A 23,411-nucleotide genomic window follows, 5' to 3' on the forward strand; every position below is an offset into this window, starting at 1 on the left:
ATAAAGTCTACAATGCATCAGCAACTTAAAAAAATATTGAGCTTCCATAAAGTCTACAATGCATCAGCAACTTCAAAGATTATCCAGTGACACAGACTTGACTCTGAGGGACAGTAAAAGGTGGCAATTTTGGCATGTTTACGAATGTCTGGTGACAGTGAGGAATATTTTAAGTAGGCATGTGCGACATATTCTGGCAGCATCTTCAAAACTCTTCTCTCTGTCATCCATTCAACCACATACACACACTGTACGTCTTTTTCAAAGTCTTTCCTTTAAATATTCTCACACCTCAGTTTCTCCAGGCCCCCGACTCTCTGATACAGGCCCTCACAAGTTCATCATTCACTATGTCCTGCTGTTGGCTAGACTCCAGCTAAAAAAAAAAAAACCCTAACCCGCAGACGTTTGCTCCAGCCTGGGGCATGAGGCATGAGAGGAGCCCCTTGTGTTGGATCACACCCCTCAGGTGCAAAGCACTCTACATATTTTGGAGCTCTGAGGCCAGAAACATGTCTTAAAATCATTTGCTGAAATGTTCATATTTTTATAAGGGGGGATTTATTTAGGGTTAGAATATTATTTGTGGTTGGACATAAAGGGAAATGTAAAGTGTAAAATAAGGTAGTTGGGTACAATTAAGACTTTGGTATCAGAAATCAAATTAAGACAACAGATGACAATGCATTTGTGGCATGATGTTAATTATCACAAAAATTAATTTCGACTCGACCCTCCTTTTTATTTTTTAAAAAAAATCTGATCTGGCTTACAATGAGTCTCTTGGCACTTCATAGAGGTGAATACTGTAGTATAGCTACAAGATCTCAACAATATGTGTTTTAACATGTTTTTTTTTTCCATACTTTTTTTTTCAAAGATCATGGCACATCATGTAAATATGTTAGCATAATTTTAATGTGAAAATAAAACCCTAAACCACTTTGACAAAATAATGACAATAATGAAAGTTAAAAAAGTAAAAACAGTAAAAAAGTTAAAAAAACTTTTTTTTAAAAAAAAGTAAAAAAAAGAGTTCTATCCAATCTTACAATTTGCATTGCCATAACAACATAAATAAACAACTGTAAAAAAAATCTAACAAGTTTATAGCTCAAAGAATACACAAGTCTCAACAAAAGAATTAATGTAAGTGCTTTTATAAAAATTAGAAGCTTCACATTTCTGATTTTAATACTTCCGAAAATTGGCCCCAAAGTTCCCCACCATAACCTTGTTGTTTTTTTCTTTTTTTTTTTTTTGTAAAGAAAACAATGTATTCTTAAAAATAAATGAATAAATATTTTAATCATGCCACAAAATCCCTTTACAATAAGGTTCATTAGTTAAAATTAATTAACACAATAATAGTATTTACAGTATTTATTAATCCTGGTTAACGTTAATTAACAAAAACACAACTGTTCATTGTTAGTTCATGTTAGATTAAGTCCATTAATTAATATTAACAAATAAAACTGTGAATTTTAATAATGTATAAGTAAATGTTACAATTAATATGAACTGAGATTAATAAAGAAATTACAATTAATTTTTTTCATTGTTAGTTTATGCATGTTACTCATATTCCTTTAAAAAACAGTGTTATTAATACATTTCCAAAGCTGTAATGTCTTGCCAAAAAACGCCATTAGGCCAAAAAAAACAAAAAAAAAACACTGCACACTTCCCATGTCATATCTTCGTTTCAAGTGAGATCCTGCAAAGCTCGATCCCAGCCACCTTTCCTTTCTGGTGCCACCCCCACCTCAAAAACAACACGTTCCCAAAACTCCTCCCCTCCTTCACCCTCCTGGTCAAATTCCATTCACTGCTCTCACCATCACAAGCCCACTCCCCAATCTCAGGCAGGACGTCCCTGAGAACATCAGCAGCTTTTTCTTTGCTCTTGCTTGGCTAAATCTAAAAATGTCCTCGAAGCGACTTCTTCTTTTCACCTGTCTTCTTGTTTTGTCCGTCATCACCTGTGAGTAACCAGAACGTGGTTTACTGTTCTGACCAAGGGAAGTGTTGATTTACCAATGTGGGGAACCATATAGTCCATGGAAAGGGTGGCGAATCTTTTGGACTTACCTCGGATGTGTTTCTTCTGTTACAGTGCTCCATGGAGCCGACAGCACCACTCTGTCAGATAAGAAGGCAGCCAGTCCTCAAGGTGAACAAAGACCTTCACAATGTTGCTGTAGATCTTTGTCAAGAGTTTCTACCCCTCATCAATGTTCTTCTTCACTAAAGGTGCACTGAGGAAGATCTTCATGCCAGAGGCAGATGCCTCCAGCTTCTACAAACGCAGAGGCAAGAGGGCTGTGAAAACTCAAGATGAGATAAACGGTGAGGCTATTTGTGCTTATGTGAAAACTTCTTATGTGAATTCCAGCGCAACCCTTTGAGCAACTGTCAACTACAATAGACAATCCAGAACGTTTGATTTAGAGAGACTGAGTACAAGTGGGGTTTTTATATTAATAATAATAATACAAAATAAAAGTGTATACACACAAACACTAGCATTTAAATGTCTTATTTTGAAAGAAATATTATTTTATTCAGCAAGGATGCATTCAACTGATCCAAAGTGACAGTAAATACATTTATAATGTTACCAAAAAATAAATAAATGCAGCTTTAGTGACCAAAACACACCACAAACTACTAAACCAAAAAAAAAAAAAAAATCACAATTTGAAGTCTTGCAAAGTAAATTGTCATCAATCATGTCACTTTTGTGGCTTCTAGGACCTGTTTGGTCAGGTTTGCTAATGTAAAACAGTAATAAAGAGCCCTTTCACTGGCCACACAGGTGCTACGTTTTGAGCCAGCTGAGGAATGTAAAGACGGTGAACCGCAGCACATAGCAGGAACCACAGGGCAGGCTGGAGAAAACCAGCCTTCAGTCTTCAACTCCTGCCAGTGACGGAGGAGGGGCTCTGCTGTTTTTTCAAGCCTTTCATTTGGCTCAGACCTGGTCTGAGATTGTTAGTTTATGGTTATGGGCTCACCAAAAATTATGTTTGACTCACCTGTGGGAATTCAAGTCTGTGTGTTCAAATGGTGAGGAGAGGATCAGGACAAGAGCATTTTCTTGAATCATAAATAGCTTTTTTTGGACTTACAAAAAAATAAAATTAATTAGTATGCAGCTTTGGGGTTTTATAATTCGCTGCTGCTGTCACACCAAATCAGGTGATCCTATTATGTAATACAAACAGTGATGTAATCACAAACAGCCTTTCGAATACTATAGTGAAACTGAACTGTGTATTTTATATAAACCATATTTAGTTAAAATATGGTATATTAAAAATATGATACAAAAAAAAAACATGTTAAATGTTCTTCTGAACATTATAATTTGCATATTATTATATTTCTGTTTTTATTTCCTTCTTTTTCTTCCTTTCACATTTTGTTGTCTTATTAGCTGAGCAGAGGCAGAGGCTGGCCGCAGATGAGAGAAGGAGGAAGTATCATGAGGAACAGAGGAATGAGTTTGAGAGTTTTGCTGAAGAAGAGAACGACGGTGAGTCTACAGCAAGTGAACTCAAATCACTCACCTGGACCAGGCAGAATTAGTAGTAGTGTTGGAGATCATTCACCCACGTAAACAGGATTACACATGAACTTAGCTGAACCTAGGGTTTTACAAAACAGGTTTACCAAATCTAATTAAGAACAAAACAATGATTATCTGACTTAAAACTTATTATAAATATAATAAATAATACAAATATAATTGTATATATATATATATATATATATATATATATATATATATATATATATATATATATATATATATATATGTATAAAACTACATTTCTAATTAAATTTAAGGTTACTTTTCATGTTTCATGTCACATAAATAAAAACATTCCACGCCCAACTTATTTATTTGTACTGGCTTTTCTTTAGGCGTGATTACAACATTTCATTATGCATTCAGAAATTGATTTGTTTCATATTGCTTGCTTTGTTTTATTTCAAGGTGCATTTAAATTTTCGTATTTCATGAGGTTTTTCATTTTTAAGGCATATTTAATTTCAGGTGGTGTCTTTAATAAATACATTTATTTATTTACTTATGCTTTTATTTTAATGTTCATTTATTTATTGTAACATTTCATGCCGTATTTAATCATTTCAAAGTTTTACTAATTATTATTTTTTTTTAATTAAAATCATTTTTTTTAGTTTAATTTAATACAATTCGGCCATTATTTACTCTAATATTGTTTTAATATCTTGCCTATACTTTTAAATATAATGGGGAAAAACAGACCCAAAAGGATGATCTATATATAGTTTATATAATAGTATATTTTCATATTCAGTGATCATATTTAACATAATATGACACTAACAGCATGTAATTAACCTTTATTAAATACGTCTGCCTTTAATGGTTATACAGAATACATGCTAAACACATACATGGTCATGTTAGTGCAGTATAGGATCAAATATTTACACAAATGTGACCCTGGAGCACAAAACCAGCTGGGGTATATTTGTAGCAATACCCAAAAAAAAAAAAAAAAAAAAAACATTGTATAGGTCAAAATTATTGATTTTTCTTTTATGCCAAAAATCATTAGGATATTAAGTAAAGATCATGTTCCATGAAGATATTTTGTAAATTTCCTACCGTAAATTAATCAAAACTTAAATTTTGATTAGTAATATACATTGCTAAGAATTAATTTGGGCAACTTCAAAGGCGATTTTCTCAGTATTTAGATTTTTTTGCACCCTCAGATTCCAGATTTTCAAATAGTTGTATCTATAATATAAATATTGTCCTATTCCATCAAACCATACATCAATGGAAAGCTTATTTATTCAGCTTTCACATGATGTATAAATATTCAAATTTTGAAAAATTGACACTTAAGACTGGTTTTGTGGTCCAAGGTCACATATTATATATCTGGTCCTATGTAGGCCTATGTGTAAATATCTGAATGCAGTTAAAATATTCATTTTTATCATTTTTACTCTCCTCCAGAGCAAGACGAGCGCACCAGAGAGAAGACCGAGCAGTGGAGAGAGTTTCACTACGACGGCCTTGACCCATCTTACGAGTACAACCGCCACACGGTCTAAAACAGAGCATAACTACAAGAGAATGGGTGGAGAGCTTTACAGTACTTTACAGTGCGTTTTGGCACAATGTCTACAGTAAACATGCACACAACAGCAAAAAAGAACGTAGTCTTATATATGTATTCATGCATGCAGAACGTATGTAATCAATGTATAATAATTCTCTAAAAAGATGTACATTTATTCATATGTAGGCTGTACTAATAACTCCCAAGTTGTTATTTTAATAACTAGTTTAAAATGTATTGTACATTTCGTCACACAATAATGACACGAGTCATTGCACAAGTTACAGAAAATCTGTAACAGTCTTTTTTTAATGAGTATTATTTTCCAATTTCTTTAATTTCAGAGTAACCTGATTTTTATTGGTTTTGTGCTGGGAGAATGTAAAGTGTTACAGTTAATACAAATAATATTAGCAGTCTAAGCAAACATGTAAATCTTTGTTACAATCCTTTAATTTTAAATGAGTCTGAACAACAATAAAACTACTGTAATCTTTGTCTTTAATGAAAATTTGAATCCATACACTCACCACAAACACTCACCACAGAACAAATCTACTAAAGAGAAAACACTGCTTACATCATTTCTGCGACCTGAATGAAAGAACCAGCACTCGGCTGCTAAATTCAGAGGGCCGGTATGAAGACCAGGATGACATGCAAGATTTAAAACTGTTTGAAACTCTCACGGTCGTATAATATATCAGTGGACACATCATATCAAAACAGCTTCAGTTAAACTGGAAAACTGAAATGTTTGCATTCGTTTTTCACTTCAATTAAACACAAAATCAGCAAATACAAATCACCGTCACTGAAGCTGGTACTTTTCATATCGATCTGTGATAAAACAAACACGTTATTGGTCAAGCGTTCATCAGTCTTCTCAATTAAAAGAACAAAATTATGATAACAGTTTACATTACAGTGTCTATATTACATATATTTAATAATAATGTACTATGAATAGTAATTTGGGTGGCAATAGCAATAGATACTTGAAACGCAACATAATCACTGCAATGTAAAGTGTGACCAAGAGTCATTTTAAAAAAGCAAAGCTTACAAAATAAATGCAAAACATACACAATATAGTGCTTTTCGCCACCCTTTTATACACACAAATCACTCCAGATTCTTTCACTGATATGAACAAAATGCTGATTAAAACATTAAACTGCACATTTCCGTTTGTTTATGCAATATTCACATCCTTCATTCTCTCATTAATAAATGCCAGACACATCCAGGACCGAATTTTATACGTATTGGATGACAGTAAACCTGGCTATTGGTTTAAAGCCTGTATTTAAAGCCTGCTTCCGTAAATCACATCCTTTATCATTTGGTTGTTCGAAACAGCAGCAGGTTGAAATAAAGCAGCAACAACTTTTGAATGAATGAGACTCTTTTATCTACACCTTCTAAGACCCAAAGTAGATGTTCTTCTACTCAGGGTTTGTAATCCCCACTCAACAGCCACATAAGCGTCAAAAGCATGAGCTTTACTCATTAAAACAGTCCCTGAAATTCACACAGGCCGCTATTTTTTGAATCAGTCTTGTTTTATAGCACGCCATTGGCTTTCCAGAAAGGAAAACTGGTTCGACTGTGGACAATGGAAGTTACCGTTAAATAGAAGAAAACACGTCTTTCCACAAAGTGCAACAGTCAAGTGAGCAGTCTGACAGGAAGTGATGTCATTTGGAGCCAGTGATGATGGTAGTGACCGTAGATGGCCCCGAGGAAGAGTTTGCTGCTTGCATGGGTGAACCTAGACAAAGATAACACCCTCTTCAAGGGCTGTTCGACAATACGACATAATACAACACACAGCACATCACTGGTGATGAGTCAATCAAGTTGTTCAACAAAAGTCTAGTGAGTTGTGAGTTTCATGAAATATAAAGTATCAAGGCAAAAACTTACAGTCGTTGTGGTGGACTGAGGAAACATCGACCGACTGACTCTTCCCTGGCATGGATGTTAGATTCTGCTTCCTGTGTTGAGAGGAATCCATACTGCTGCCGAGCTGAAGACGCCTCATATGTCTGATCACTGCAGTAGCGTTGAACGCTTGCTGTGAGGAGAGAAGAATATAGAATTTCAGATCATCTTACATAAAATTTCTCTGAATGAGGAAAGGAAGTGGTCACTTACTCGCCATTTTGCTTTGGCAAAGTTCTTCTTCATCTGTCGGCTGACTGATTCGTGGATGTTCTTACAGAGCGCAGTATCTCCAGCTATCCTGGAATCAGAAAAAAGTCAGCAGTTGGACTTCCTGCAATATCATCCAGCATCCATGAGGAGGCAGAGTCTTATGATGTGTGACCATATATGAGTATATATTGTTTAATTAATATTTTGATAAATTTTTGCCTATGGAGTTTTTATTAATTTTTATTTGAGTTTTAGTTTTACAGATTTTAGTACATCAATTACATCATGAGGAGAGTGTAATTACAGTTATTGCAATATTTTTTATATAATATTGCAATCTAATAACTAATATTATATAAAATATGTAATTATCTATCTATCTATCTATCTATCTATCTATCTATCTATCTATCTATCTATCTATCTATCTATCTATCTATCTATCTATCTATCTATCTATATACACACACACACACACACACACACACAGTAAGATTTATATATATTTATCTTTTATGCTCACCATGGCTGCATTTATTTGATGTAAAATATATATATATTTTAAAATGTAATTTATTCCTGTGATGCAAAGAAAATTTTCAGCAGCATTACTTCAGTCTTCAGTGTCACATCTGAAGAAATCAATCAGAAATTTGATCAGAAATCAATCTAACATGCTGATTTTTGCCTTTTCATGATTCTTTGATGAATTCAAATGAAAGTTCATATGAAAAGCATTTATTTGAAATATAAATATTTTGTAACATTATTAAAGCCTTTACTGTCACTTTTTTTTTTTTTTGGTAAATGTAATGCCTCCTTGCTAAATCAAACTATTAATTTCTTAAAAAAAAAAAAAAAAAAAAAATCTCCCCAAACATTTGAACTGCTGTGTGCATATGAATTCTTACATAGTATAAGTTTTATTTTGCAAAACAGGCCTAATTGATACTATTATTATTTCTCATCATAATATTTATCAGTGTGACAATTTCATGACAAAAAAGTAGTTTGTCCCCAGGTCTCATTACTGTAATGCATGTAAATAATTATCATATTATGACATAATATAATACAGTACGGATCATTCAGGATGATTGGGCCATTTTTCCCAGTCATTCAATCACAAAAAGTGTCCTAATTTACCCAAAGTCTCTCTATATTATTTGAATTGATATAATATTTAAAAGTATCCGTGCATCATGGTGTGAACATGTTTAATTTATGCTGATTGTATTGGGAATAATGAATTTCAAACTCAAAACTCAGTAATGAGCATTATGGAATCAGAGAAATATGCTTAATCTTACTGAGAGCAACTAAAACCTTAAACCTGCAGCAACTGATACAACACCAGGGTTTTTCACGAGAAAGGCTGTGTCTATATTCCTGACCGCTCACCATGGATGCCGAAGAGCCTCTTCACAAGTCAACCTCTTTTCTGGATCTTTCTGCATCAGGTTATTAATGAAGTCTTTAGCTATGAAACAACACAAATGTGAAAATAAAGAAACCTGAATCAGTTACACAAGGGCGCAGTTCTAATTGTGAAAAAAATGACACCCTCCTACACTTCCCCAGACACCAGAGAACAGCTTGTGGTGTGGGTGTCGAGCTGTTATTTTCAGACGATGCCGAATCGCCTAGCGCCAGATAATGCTTTTCTACTGCTGATTTATATCTGGCTGCAATACATCAGTGTTACTTTTGAAAAACCCTTATTAAAGTGTTGCTCATGGGAAAAAACAAAGTCGTGACTATTAGTGACAAGTAAACACAAGTAACCCAAGTCTTACTTAATGATGGCATTTAAGTGGGTAGAAGAGACAAAAAGAGGTGAAGAAGGGTGTCATTTTATCCAGAATAAATGTAATAACAAAAAACATAATAAAATATATAAATAACAAAAAAATAAAAAACCCAAAAACAAAAAATCTAAAAATCCAAACAGCTTCAGTACCCATAAGCTACCCAATCACGATAACAGAATTTTCCCGATGGGACGCAATGAGTCACCAACATTCTTTAGAATATCTTCTTTTGTGCTCTGGAATGACATGAGGGTGAGTAAACGATAACAGAATTTTCATTTTTGGGTGGACTGTCTGTTTAACTATAATATATGATCCACTTCACAGTGATTTCCAACGCCATACACACCTGAATCCGAAATATCGTCCCAGTACGGGGAATCAAACTCGTATTCTGCCCTCAGTATTTGCTCAAAGAGTTTGGAGTCATTCTCGTCATAAAACGGAGGGTATCCACACAACCTGAGGAGGTCGAGGATTCAACAGTGCTCAGTATGTTAACCTTAAGATTTCTTTTCAAAATAATGAATGTAAAAATAGTTTGGAAAAAGCCAAATGTGTTTCATATGTGGTAAAAAAAAAAAAAAAATACTCACAAGATGTAAGCAATAACTCCGATAGACCAGCAGTCCACAGCTTTGCTGTAAGGCTTCTGTGCTAATACCTCTGGAGCTAAAGTAATAAAAAAGAGAGAAATCGAATGAAATGATACATTTAATAAAGTGTAAAAGGGTAATTAAAGGATAATTGACCCCAAAACAAATTTAATCATCATTTTGATCATCTCATGTCTATAGAAGCTTGTTTCCATCACAGAATAAAAAATAAAAAAGGTAACTGTGACATTTTTATCTGTGAAAAAAAGACTGAATTGTGAGATAAAAAGTCTTTTATTTAGTTATTTATTTATTTTTTCATTGTGTGGCGGAACCAAGCCTTCATGAATGTCATTTCAAACCATATGTTTCCTAATTGGCTTTTTCTAACCACTTTTATTGTTCATTTTTGGACTTGACAGACATGGTCACTTCATAGTCTACAATTTGCATAGAAATTGTTTTATTTGTTTCACCAGAGTAAATGGATATGGGAAATATGAATGTAGAAATAACAGAATATGGATTTGAAACACATGAAGGTGCATAAATGATCAAATTTTCGATTTTTGCATGAACTATTCCTTTAAGTATTAAGTAAATTTACAGTAAAAAAAAAAAAAAAGGCAAAATATATATACATATATATATATATATACATACAGTTGTGTTCAAAAAATTACACAACACACTGTTTTTGTCAAAAATTTAAAATAAAACTTTTACAAATAAATAAATAAATCAGTGGTTGCCAGAACTGTACCTTAAAAATAGGGTAGCAACATTTTAAGTTTTAAATTTATGGTTAAAAAAACATCTTTTATTAAGTTAAATAATGTTACTACACCAAATAAATTTTTTTTGCCTTTATAATACACTGACAACTACATTAAAACACAGGTGGTAAAGTGAAATGACACTAAATTGATGCAATAAATATTAATTTAATAAAATAAGATGTAGCGTAAAACCCTAATGTACATAACTGATAAGAAAAACGCAGAAGACAGTTAATTAATTGAAAAACCATCAAATGTGAGCTGTCACAAAGATAATGTTTTTTAGATTAAAGTATAAGATGACGTTTCTTTTTCACTTTCATAAATAGGGATGTAAAGATTAACTGCGAGCCAGTCGAAAACCGATTCAAATATGTGACGATTCAAATCAGTTGAGATGCTAAACAAATCGTGATACAACTGGAGCAGGAGTTTATATGAATGTATGTCTGAGGGGAACTGACTGTCTTTAGAAAAGTTTAGATGGTATTTTTTCTTTTCATCTTGCTTCTGTATAATGCATATTAAAGTTCATAAATGCAGCGCTGCTTTGTTAACAGCAGAAACCAAGGAAAGGCTTTAAGTGCCACCTGCTGGCAGAGAGTGAATCTGCGTCTCGTTCAGCTCGTCCACTGAAGTTTCATGCAGATATTTTCATGTATAGTTTACAAAACTGAAGTGAAACCATTCTGTTTTTGCTTCAAAATTTCGAAATTATACAATCTAATTTAAATTAAAAACTGCTCATGTTGCATGAATGCAACATCTTTATTTGGATCATGATTAAAATGCAATTTACATTCTATTTACATTTAGTCATTTAGCAGATGCTTTTATCCAAAGCGACTTACAGATGAGGACAACAGAAGCAATCAAAACCAACAAAAGAGCAATAATATGCAAGTGATATATTAGTATATTATTAATAGTTATATTTAAATTTCACAAAGAAATGTACAGCATTTTGTCCAAGCAATAATAAAAGGACCCATTAATGAATAATTTGTCTTAAATATCATTTAGTTAAAAAAAAAAAATTGAATAAATCGTGAATCGAATCGAATCATGAAGTCAAAATCGTGACTTGAATCGAATCGTGAGTTGAGTGAATCGTTACATCCCTATTCATAAAACATTACACATGCACTGTACTGTAAAATTATAGATTTATTACAGTTTTTCACAGCATAGAGTAAAGGAGTTTACCATTAACCAATTAAAAGGCTTTTACTGTAGCATGTTACAGTGTATTACCATTAAAATGATCATTTTATTAAATATTCAGATCCAGTGCAGATTCACATTGATATTAAGTGGATCAACAGCCCTACCCACATATCCCGGCGTCCCACAGGCTGTGGACATGATGTCATTGGCCACGCCTTCCATCTTGGACAGCCCGAAATCACTTATCATAATCTTAGATTCTTCATGTGGGTTAAAATAAAGCAGATTTTCTGGCTGTCAGGAGATGAGAGAGAAGGTGATAAGGTTAAAAAGTCACACGGAGTTATTTAGACCATACATCTTGTTTCCACTGGAGTGGAAGTGAGTGTTCGCTGTGCGGTGACCTTTCATTTCATGTTCCAACTTCCTTATACACTGTATAATGAAACTGTACTTCTCTGTAAATAGATTTTTTTTTTTGCTGTGAAGGAAATCAGTCAATGGAAATCATCACCTTCAGGTCTCTGTGCACTATCCCCAGTGAATGGAGATAGTTAACCGCATCCAGAACCTGTTTGATTAATGCACTGGCATCCTGCTCCGTGTAGAAACCTCTCTCTACGATACGATCAAACAACTCCCCACCAGACACACTGAAAAAAAGAAATGTTTTTAACAAATGTGTGTGTTTTTTATTTATTTTTTTTAAATATAGTTAAGAAAATTCTAAATTATATACAGGTATATATAATACTGTTAAAAAAAAAAACTTGCTCTTATTCACTTTTCAAAATAAAATAAAATAAAATAAAATAAAATAAAATAAAAAGGTTAATTTATAGGTATTTGTATATATATATAATATATATATATATATATATATATATATATATATATATATATATATATAAGGGGGAAAAATATACATTAAAAAAAAACATAATTCAGTCAATATATATATATATATATATATATATATATATATAAGGGGGAAAAATATACATTAAAAAAAACAAAAAATCAAAAACATAATTCAGGTGATTCAATTCAACAACCATCAAATAATGAAATAAATACAATAATAAACACTCAATACTCCAATCTATAAATTAAACAAAAATGTTTTGCATGTCAGCATATAGATTATGGATTATGGTTGGAGAATCCCGTAATCATCTGTTGTTCAGATCATTAAAATGATCTCAAACAACAGCAGCAGCCTTGGACATAAATTAGAATAAGAATTGGCTTTCTTTCAAGTCATGGGTTTTGTTCGCCACACAGGACGTCGAATTGGAATGTGAATTGAAATGACAGGAAGAATTTCCTGGATTAAAATTCTAATAAATTCAACAGTGACACAACATGAACAAATTACTTTAAGTTTTCCATTTTGCAAACAAGCTTCAGATGGTTTGGTTCTGTTTCAAACTTCACTTAGCACACTTAAAGCATTAACTGAAGCAGCAAACAGATTCTACTCACAGTTGCATAATAAGATATAAATGAGTGGGGCTCTCATAAATGTCTTCCAGTGCCACAATGTTCTCATGCTTGATCCTGAAAAGAACACATGAAATATTTGATCAATTACAATGAAGCAGAGTTGCACTTGAGTGGATTATGAAGGCTTTGTTTTGGATGGCTGATGTTGGTTCCGACTGCACATTCACCATAGCATAAATTCTGGGCTGATTTGTTGAGCTATTTTATTAATGCAGATGAGGAAAACAAAAGGAATTCCCATATGTAAGTTGCTTAACAACCATCACAGTCTCTACTATCATTCTGACAACTGCATCTGCAATCCAGCTACAAGCTGCAGAGTTTTTCCTCGCCAACGTATTGCCTCGCCTCCTTGCCTGAACGCCTTTTTACCATGACAACCATGGACCTGCGCTCGGCCTCAACGTGCGGTGAATAGCGAGGTCTGTGGTGGAGGCCACATGAATCATTTGTACGGCCTTTAAAATGCTTCTGACACCTTTGACATTGACAGGTAGGAGTCAGTAAAGGTAGGAGGTTGCGAGGGGTGTGTCGTAAAGGCTGAGTCATCTCTCGCTTTGAGGAGAAAAGCACAAACTCCCACTAACAGCTTCCTTTGAACTTTAGGGTTTTTGTCTGTAGCTAGAAGAACTTGTGTAAAGCATGTAATGGGTGTTGGGTTTGTTATTTTAAGACTTTTCCGGGAGCTTTTAGAATACTTACTTCCTCAGCACGGCAATCTCGTTTTCTATTCCGCTCTCTTTTCCTCTTAATGCTTTTTTTGGGATGCATTTCACGGCGTACATCTCTCCTGTGGCCTTCTCTTGGGCCAGGACCACCTCAGAAAATGCCCCACTGGAAAAAAGCATAAAAGAAAGGCTGTGTAAAATGGTAGTTGGAGATTTTTATGAATATAAAAAGAGGGCAGAGACAAAATAAGGTGCTTGAAAGGTAAGCAGCAAATAGTGGGGCCTAATAGTCTAAAACAACAATGAAAATACAGTAATAAAATAAAAACAAAAATAAAAATTAAATAAAACAAAACAGGCTACAACAGGACAGAAGAATGTAAGAAATAAAGTTGTGCTTTAGATATATATAGAATAATATATAGATATATAGAATAAAACAAAATAGTAGTGCTTAAGATAGCCTACAAAGGGACAGAAGCATAAAATAAAACAAAATAAAATAAAAAATATAAAATAAAATTAAAAAAGTAGTAGTTTAGCCTACAAAGGGGTCCAAGCACACACACACAAAAAAAAAAAATAATAAAAATTGTGCTTCAAAAAGCCTACAAAGGAACAGAAGCAAAAATCAAACCAAATCAAATCAAAAAAAAAAAAAAAAAAAAAAAAAAAAATAGTGCTTCAGACTCCCAAGGGGCAGAAACATAGAAAAGACAAAATAAAAATAATACTGCTTTAGTCTACAAAGAGACAGAAGAATAAAATAAAACATATATATATATATATAAAAAGTACTTCAAAATCATTTGATTTGACTCATTTATGAGCATTTAAAATACTAAGAACCCACTTCAAATGTCTGTATTTCTTCAAATATTTGCTTAAACCAATGCCAAACCTGTACATCCACATTCACGTCTGCTGTGATTCTGTGTAGGGATGTTGTATCATAATGCACTATGTGTAATCAGTTGGCCACTGTGGCTTGCAGCTAAGCCTTTATTGGTCACTGAAAATCTGCTCTAATCCCTCGGCGCGCACACACACACACACACACACACACACACACACACACACACACACACACACACACACACACACACACACACCATAATTCAGAAAGCTTGGAACAAAAGGCTGTTTTTCAGTCAAAAGGTTTCCTGAACCATTTCATCAAACATAGGGCTTGGTGCTTTTCCAAAATGAAGCATTTGTCATCGGTTTCTTAAACTGTAAAATTCATTTCACATCTGCGATTGAAACATAAGCCCTTCAGGAGGCTTAAAATGCAGTGACTCATTGGCCAAGCGCCCAGCAGGTTGAGTACTTTGTAAACTATGTGTTCATATAAGCGTGCGAGATTGCAGTGGGCGCACCGTACATCTCTGCAAAGGATTAAACTAAAAGAAAAAAATAACAGTGCGTGGTTGCATAGAGTGCATTAAATATCAGAATTAACACATATGTAATTCATAGACCTTTCACAGGACAACATGACTGGTGTTTTTTTGGTGCAAACGGTACTAAAATGTTATGGATGGTTGACAGGAAGTTGCTAGGCGGTTGTTTAGATGTTCAGAGTATTATGAAGTGCATTGCTATGTGGTTTTTAGGGAGTTATAGGTTGATAGGTGACTGTTTACTGGGCCAAGTCAGAAAATATGATTGTTTAGAAACCTTGAGTGAACAAGCAAGGCAAAAAATAAAGGAATAAAACAAAATAAAACAGAACAAAACAAAACATAGCAAATTTGATTTATTTAGAAAGTGACAGCACACCTCAAGTCAACAAGCAGCGTACAAAACAAAAAATAAAACAAAATAATAAGTCAACAAGCAGCGTACAAAATTGATTTATTTAGAAAGTGACAGCACACCTCAAGTCAACAAGCAGCGTACAAAACAAAAAAATAAAACAAAATAATATAGAACAAAACAAAACATAGCATGTTTGATTTATTTAGAAAGTGACAGCACACCTCAAGTGAACCAGGAACACAAAAATAAATTAATAAAAAATAAAATAGAACAAAAAAACCTTGCAAATTTGATTGTTTATAAAATAATAGCACACCTCAAGTCAACAAACAAATCTAAACCAAAAAACAAACAAACAAACAAATCAAGGCAAACCAAAATACAAAGCAAAACCAACCCCAAAATTCAAAGCAAATATAATAATAACATAAAATTAAGAGTGGTATTATGTGCATTATTATGTGGTTGCTAGGGAGTTATGGGTGGTTGCTATGTGACTGCTTACTGGGCCAAGTCAGAACACAGCATTTGATTGTTAAGAAAAGAAATAGCACGCCTTGAGTCAACAAGCAGCACGAAAAACAAATCCAAAACAAAAAGCACAAAACCTCAAAAAACATAATTCAGGTGATTCTAACTAAACTAATTCTAACTAATACAGACAGTATCGTGTAATAGAGTAGCTAGTTACATTTTTGCCATCAGTCTGGGATCAGTCAACCAACAGAAGAGGAAATGATCACAGGAAGTTTGAACTCAGAAACTCAATGCCATTTGTGTCACACCTTCAGGTATAAGGCTATGAAAGCAAGACCGTTAACCCACATCCACTGATCTTTATGTGCTTTGCGTTCCTTGTTGTGCACCTGACTGTAAAGTATATTTTGAAACAAAGCTGTTCTCTGGAAAGCATGCATATGTTTGCCTGTTACACTCCTAATTAGCATGAGGTCAACAGGGAACCAGTCTTCATTTATCACCTCAATGCTTTGCAGCGATGCTGAATTTCTAGAGCAAATGTCAGTTTGATAAGTCTATATATAAGCATATGAGATGTGGGTGTAGCCACATATTATGGGATGTGAAGGAATGTCAATTCACTACTAAAAAAGATTTATTTAAAGGAACAAATCCACCAAAAAAGTATTTTTATTTCCAAAAAACTTTTTAGCAATGACATACTTAACGTATGTGACCGCGGCCTCAGGTGAATTCAGGAAAACTGGCACCTCCACTTGGAAGGAAACAGGATTAAGACGGGATTAATCTAAAATTAATGGATTAACACTACACTGATGATATTTTCTCATTTAGAAATGCCTAAAGCGGTATAATGAGTTTGAACAATAGAAAGTGGGTGGAGATTGTGTGTAGGTTTTTGTTGAGTCATTGTGTGTAGGAAAGTCTGAGCTATTTCTGACAAGAAATAATATGCGGCCAAAGTCATACAACCAAAACAACATGTGTCCCTGTCTTTGAACAAATTGAAAACATGCTTGCATGCAGATTCCATCAAATTACTGTATGGCACATATAATAGAGCATCATGGTTTTGGAGTGTCAAAAATATCATGTCACAATTTTTTTTTTTTCAGGAAAATCACAATTTATGATTTTAACACGATTATTTGTCAAGTTTGTTTTACTATTTTCCAAGTTGTCTTAACAGTTCAGCCAAACTAATTTCACTAAACAAAGCCTTACAAGGTAACAAAATATAAAATAAAAAACAATGGCAGATATTTAGGACAAAGTGGGTGAATATAAAAAATCTTTGTCATCATTTTATCTTTGTTATTAATAAAATAAGAACAAAGATACACATTACAAATACACATACTATACAAATAAAACAAATTGCTTTATTTTTTAGGTACAGTATAGGTTTATTTAGCATTCAAGAAATTTAATGAACAAGTATAAAAATAAAACACTATATAGACTTCACTGTAAAGCAACTGTATTAAAGTTATTCAGTCAAGAGCAGTGAGTAATTTTTCTCTTTGTGTTTTGCTGTTTTATTAACATTAACATTAACAATTAACATTGTTTTAAACCTGAATGAGTTTCTTTCATCTGTTGAACATAAAAGTTATTTTGAAAAATGTGGGTAACCAAACAGAAACAGTTCCCCATCCACATTCAATACTATACTATCCTCTACTACTATCAAAGTTAATGGGGACCAGCATCTCTTAGGCTACCTACATTCTTCAAAACATCTTCTTTTGTGTTCAGCAAAAGAAAGAAATGAATATAGGTTCGGAACAACATGAGAGTGAGTAAATAATGACAAAATAAATTTTTGGGGGGGTGAACTATCCCTGTAATGACAATCGGCAGCATGTTTAGTACTATTAGTCTGCTGTCACTTTAAGACCTGCATCTAATATACAAGCACGCATCCGTTTTTCTCTCAACTGTGTTTGTATGTAAACCTTGTGTGTTTTTGACAGATAACTTAGTCAAGTAATCAGGTGCTGTTTGACAAGCTTTTTAGTGTGTGTGCTTCATGTGTTCATGCTCAGAAAAAGCGCATGTCAGAACACCCCACAAATTAAATGTTTAACCAGCAAGGCTTTAAAACACGTACAAATAATGTACTTTTGTGACTGTGAATAAGTGCAGCGTCCCGTGAGTGTAACTCTCAACGCTGAGCCAACATTTGATGTGAATGTATGTCGCGTTGTACAGTATATTGAGACGGAGATGCCAGTGATAGACGAATACAATGGGAACATAATACATTATTATAATTATAGATATCCAAAATCTACAGGCCAAATTCTATGATTTCTAAGAATTTATTTTATTTTTGATTTTTTTTTTTACATTTTGATCTGGCTTTGTGTCTGTGTGGTGTTTTCAGTTTAGTGCCTCAGAAGGCTGCATCTGTAAAATCTTGTGTAAGGCGTATTAGAGAATCTGTTATGTCATCGTTAGGAAGGGAAATCCTAGAGAGATAATCCAAGTAAAATATTACTACAAATCAAAATAACTGCTTTCTTTTTGACTATATTTTAAAATGTAATTTATTCCTGTGACACAAAGCTGAATTTTCAGCATCTTTACTCCAGTTTTCAGTGTCACATGATCATTCTAAAATGCTGCTCAAGAAACATTTAGTTTATTATTATCAATGATGAAAACAGTCATACAATATTTTAGTAATACTGATATTAATATTGTCCTGATAATATTTTTGTGGAAACTGTGATAAATTTGTTCCGGGATTATTTGATCAAAATAAAGTACAAAAGAACAACATTCATTTGAAATAGATATTTCTGTAACAATGTAAATGTCTTTACTGTCACTTTTGATAAAGATAAATAAAAATATTAGAATATTAATTCTTAAAAAAAAATTTTAAATACTGGCCCAAACTTTTGAATGGTAATGTCAAACTACCGTTAAAAAAGTTTGAGCCAGTATTTTTTATTTATTTATTTTAACTGATGGTAGGTCACGTGACAGTAACAGCATATATTGGTTGAGAACCACTGATATAGAACATACCTTTAATCAAAAAACAAATTCAAAATTAAAATTAATAAACAACCAAAAAAAAAGTTAATTCACAACACACCTGCTACAAATTTTTCAGTAATCCCGAAGACCCTGATTAGCTTGTTCAGGTGTGTTTGATAAGGTTAAAGCTAAAGTCTGCAGGAAGTGGGTCTACAGTAGCAAATTTGAAGAACACTGGTGTAATTTATGCGGTTTATGTTAAATTATGGTGAAAACAACAAAAACACAAAATACTTTACAAATGACTGGAACAATGGGGGGAAAATAACTTAATGCAATAGTGTGTGCACAACACACATAAAAAGCATACATAATATGGACATACGAAGAGTGAGACAGACAGAAAACCTGTAAACTGCACAATCTTTTCTGAGTCCCCCCCCCCCCCCATATAATCCACAATCAGCACATGTGCAAACATGACTGTGATTCCTGTTGTTGGACCAATGAGATATAACCCAGTATCAGGGCCTGGGACAAGGAGGCTCAAAATTTAGAGGATTCTCTGAGGTGTAAAACTATTGTAACTGGCGTGACTAATGGAGCTTCTACAGAAATGAAACATTTACAGGTCAGGATTGGTCTGTATCCACTAAAGCTGCTAGTAAATCCTTTTTTAAGAGACTTGGTGTGCTATTGTAAAAACGTTATGTAATACAGATCTCCATCGTGTTATTATGTCGGTTTGTGACCTAAGCAACCTCATCTGACACATATCTTCAAATGTTTGGAAAAGGCACCGAATAGAACAATAAATACAAAAAAAGAAAAAAGAAAATACACTATCTTCAGATGTTTGGAAGAGACACTAAAAAAATAAAAATAAATAAATAAATGTAAAAATGTAAAAATAAATACATATATATATATATATATATATATATATATATATATATATATATATATAAAAAAAAAACCTAAAAAAAAAAAAATAATAATAAAAACGAGTTATTTATATCTGACCTGACCAACCTATTTGGAATGGGCACTGCATTAAAAATTAAATTAAATGAAAAATAACACATTAAACAATCAAACATAAATCTATGTTTATATATATATATATATTTAAATAAAATAAATTAAAATAAAATTTGATGTATCATTTTCGCTTGACCTGTCAATAATCATTAGATTAGATTCAACTTTATTGTCATTGTGTGGAGTACAAGTACAGGGCCAATGAAATGCAGTAAGCAAATAAACATAAGTGCAAATACCAAAAACATTTAAATAAGAAAAAATGTGTGTGTGTGTGTGTGTGTGTGTGTGTGTGTGTGTGTGTGTATGTATATATACACATATACATACATACATAAATATATATATATATACACATACATACATACACACATATAAATAATTGTAAGTGTGTATATGTACAATAAACATTTATGAGGGACAGGTGCAGAGACTTATATAAGTATTAGCTGGGCTGAGTAGGATTGTGTGTTCATTGTTTAAATTTAAGAGTTTAGTAGGCTGAGAGTTGAGGGGAAGAAACCGTTCCTGAGACTGCTGGTGTGACAGTGAAGACGAAGAAGAGTAAACAGTCCATGGCTGGGGTGAGAGGTATTTTTGACAATGCTTCTCACCCTTCATAGGCAGAGTTTGACCGTGCAGTTGACACACCACATTGTGATGCAGTTTGTTAAGAGGCTTTCAGTTGTGCATCAATAAAAGTTTAGCAGGATGTGGGGGGACAGGTGAGCTTTCCTTAGCTTCCAAAGGAAGCAGTGCACCTTTTTGATCAGAGTGGAGGTGTTGAGGGTCCAGGAAAGATCCTCAGAGATATGGACACCCAGGAATTTGAAACTAGACACACGCTGCCTTATACAAATTATCTTCAGACGATTGGAAAAAGAGAGTGAATGGAAAAATTAAATAAAATGAAATGTAAAATATAATATAAATTTAATTAATTTATTTATTTTAAATGGCAAAAGACTATGATACAGCACAGATGCACTGCAATTGAATCTTTATTAATGGTTTTGAAAATTAAGTGTAGTTCATTTTACAATGGTGCTAAACACATCAGCTAAGGGACTATCACAGTTTACAGGACAAGTAAATAAATAAAACCCATACAAATGGTGAAATGAAAAATGTTTTCTCTCTAAGGGACATAAACATACCTGTCCTGTTTTTGGTCCCTGCACACCATATAAATAGACATCTCTTGGTCTATTTCAGGAAAATACTAGGGAAACCCAGTGAACCAGTACTTCAATGCTGCTACAACAGAAGAGGAACAGCTGTTCATGACAACATAAAGCCATGCTGCCGGATGTGGGACATTAACAGTGACAGAAGAAGGCCTGCATTAAAACCCGCTATGCCAAGTAGGTTAAGTAAGGATTTAAAATGCATACATACAATGCAATAATACAGACCACAATGAAGGGAATGTTGGGATACACTTTCACCTTAGTGACAGGGTTGACAGTTTTACAGTTCACTTAGCCATTACTAGTCTTGCGCTCAAGGTTATGAAACTAATAGTCTTTATTAAAAGAAGAATGCTGATATTTTTACAAACATGCAATTGTCAATAATCATTATGTTTACTGTATAAATCATGTTACAGGGTTGACTGACAACCCCTACAAAATGTAAGATAGTTTTTTAAATGTACTGAATTACATTTCATTTTAATAATTATTTATGATGTTAATAGGGTTGAAGGATAACCTAGGGATGCAAATTCAAGTATTTTCTTTTCTTATTTAACCGGTCTTATAACATCTGAATGAATAATAAAAGCATATATATGAAATGTAAAGTGTTTATTAAATATATTGAAAGAAAAAACAAAAACAAACAAAACAACAACAACAACAACCACCCAGTTCTCACTTTACTGTAGCCTAAAAAATCCTGGTAACAGGGTTGACTGACAAATCCTTCAAAATGCAAGATAGTGCTAAAAATAGGTGGTTGTTTTTTTTTTTTTATTATGATTCCATAATATATATATATTGCATTATGTATGTATGTATGTATGTATGTATGTATATATATATATATATATATATATATATATATATATAAAACACACATATACATATATAATATTTCCATTTAATTTTAGTAATTAGTTATGATGGTATACAGGGTTGACAGATAACCTGGGGATGCAAATTTGAGTCTTTTTTTTTTTTTTTCTACCTGTCTATTTAAGTCTGAATAAATAACATAAGTATACATAAGCAGAGTAAATACAATATACTAGCTTTTATTTTCATATATAAATATACATATTAAAATTAACGTACTGCTGTTTAGCCTACACATTTATTCATGAGGGACAAAAAAAAAAAAAAAAAAAAAAAAAAAAAACGCAACCTTTTCGTGAGACAATGAGCCAGAAAAACAAGCTTTCACTTTTTTTTAGCCATTTATAGCCCAGCAGATGTGTCTGCTGTGATGATTTTACCTGTCTGTAACATCGGAATATTCTCACAGGTCAAACTTTGAGAACCCAAACGGGAGGACATTGACTCTGATATGTAGATTACAGAATTCACAATGTCAAAGCATCATTCATACTCACGTCCCGAGGATTTCCTTAAACTCAAATATCTTCCTGATGTCATCCACTTGCTTTTTCCACGTTCCATTCACAGATTCCTCGCTTCCCCTGGCCATGGTGCTTCCAGGGTGAGCGCTGCCTCCGAATAACCTTCTTAACGCGTCAATCTTTCCAGCCTTACAGGAAACATAAAACACTAACGGATAAAGCCGCGAGCGCGAGCGTCGGTCTCTGTGACTGTATGACCGGCTTTAAACGTTGCCCGCATTCCGTTTCATGCCGCCCGGTTACGGTACCGCCAACAGAGCGAGGACTGACCGACGCACAGAGACTAATCCAATCGCTCGGACTCACCGCGGTTCCCGCCTCACTGACTCACCGCGACGAGGAGACGCGCTCGAGCTGAACGAACAGAGCGTGTAACGCGCACGCAAATGCGTGATTCCGTGTTCTTAAGGTATTGCAAAGTAGGGCTGCTGTACCGCACCGGTTGACAAAAAAAATGCAGCTGTTGCCCGCTAAATAATCGGTGAGCGCGTGTGAGGGATGATAGCAGACGGCAGAACAGACTGCGTCAGGAACGGTACACCTGCTGCATCGAGAGCAATAGGCAACTACATTCATCATCAGCCATACAAACTCAGTGGAGTGAGGAAGACACTTGGATAAACGTTCTATTTCGGTCTAATTGCTACTTAAGTAGAAATTTCTGGCGGGGAAAAAAAACTTTAAAGACACACATAGATAAAGTATAACAAAATGAAT

At 33.5% G+C, this 23,411-nt stretch overlaps 2 protein-coding genes across 3 annotated transcripts; one reads left to right on the forward strand and one right to left on the reverse strand.

The window, feature by feature from the left end:
- The first annotated feature begins 1,823 nt into the window (after positions 1 to 1,823).
- Positions 1,824 to 5,629, forward strand: LOC109077324 (unique cartilage matrix-associated protein-like). The gene is made up of 5 exons (XM_019092908.2): positions 1,824 to 1,987; positions 2,120 to 2,176; positions 2,257 to 2,352; positions 3,443 to 3,541; positions 5,027 to 5,629. The coding sequence occupies exons 1-5, from the start codon at positions 1,930 to 1,932 to the stop codon at positions 5,122 to 5,124; spliced, it is 408 nt and encodes a 135-aa protein (XP_018948453.1). The 5' UTR covers positions 1,824 to 1,929; the 3' UTR covers positions 5,125 to 5,629.
- On the reverse strand, positions 5,617 to 23,278 carry LOC109086775 (calcium/calmodulin-dependent protein kinase type 1D-like). 2 transcript variants are annotated; one of them, XM_042715124.1, is made up of 11 exons: positions 22,668 to 23,278; positions 13,854 to 13,985; positions 13,131 to 13,205; positions 12,160 to 12,298; positions 11,810 to 11,939; positions 9,700 to 9,775; positions 9,453 to 9,565; positions 8,694 to 8,772; positions 7,293 to 7,380; positions 7,062 to 7,212; positions 5,617 to 6,906 (listed from the first exon to the last, which is right to left on the reverse strand). In XM_042715124.1, exons 1-11 carry the CDS (start codon positions 22,760 to 22,762, stop codon positions 6,833 to 6,835), a joined length of 1,152 nt encoding a protein of 383 aa, XP_042571058.1. In that variant the 5' UTR covers positions 22,763 to 23,278; the 3' UTR covers positions 5,617 to 6,832. The 2 variants fall into 2 exon arrangements, with proteins under 2 accessions (XP_042571058.1, XP_042571059.1); XM_042715125.1 differs by having other exon boundaries at positions 5,617 to 6,935; positions 22,668 to 23,276.
- Between the last annotated feature and the right edge of the window lie 133 nt (positions 23,279 to 23,411).

This window comes from Cyprinus carpio, chromosome A25 (genome assembly GCF_018340385.1).
Source record: "Cyprinus carpio isolate SPL01 chromosome A25, ASM1834038v1, whole genome shotgun sequence".
Lineage (NCBI taxonomy): Eukaryota > Metazoa > Chordata > Actinopteri > Cypriniformes > Cyprinidae > Cyprinus > Cyprinus carpio.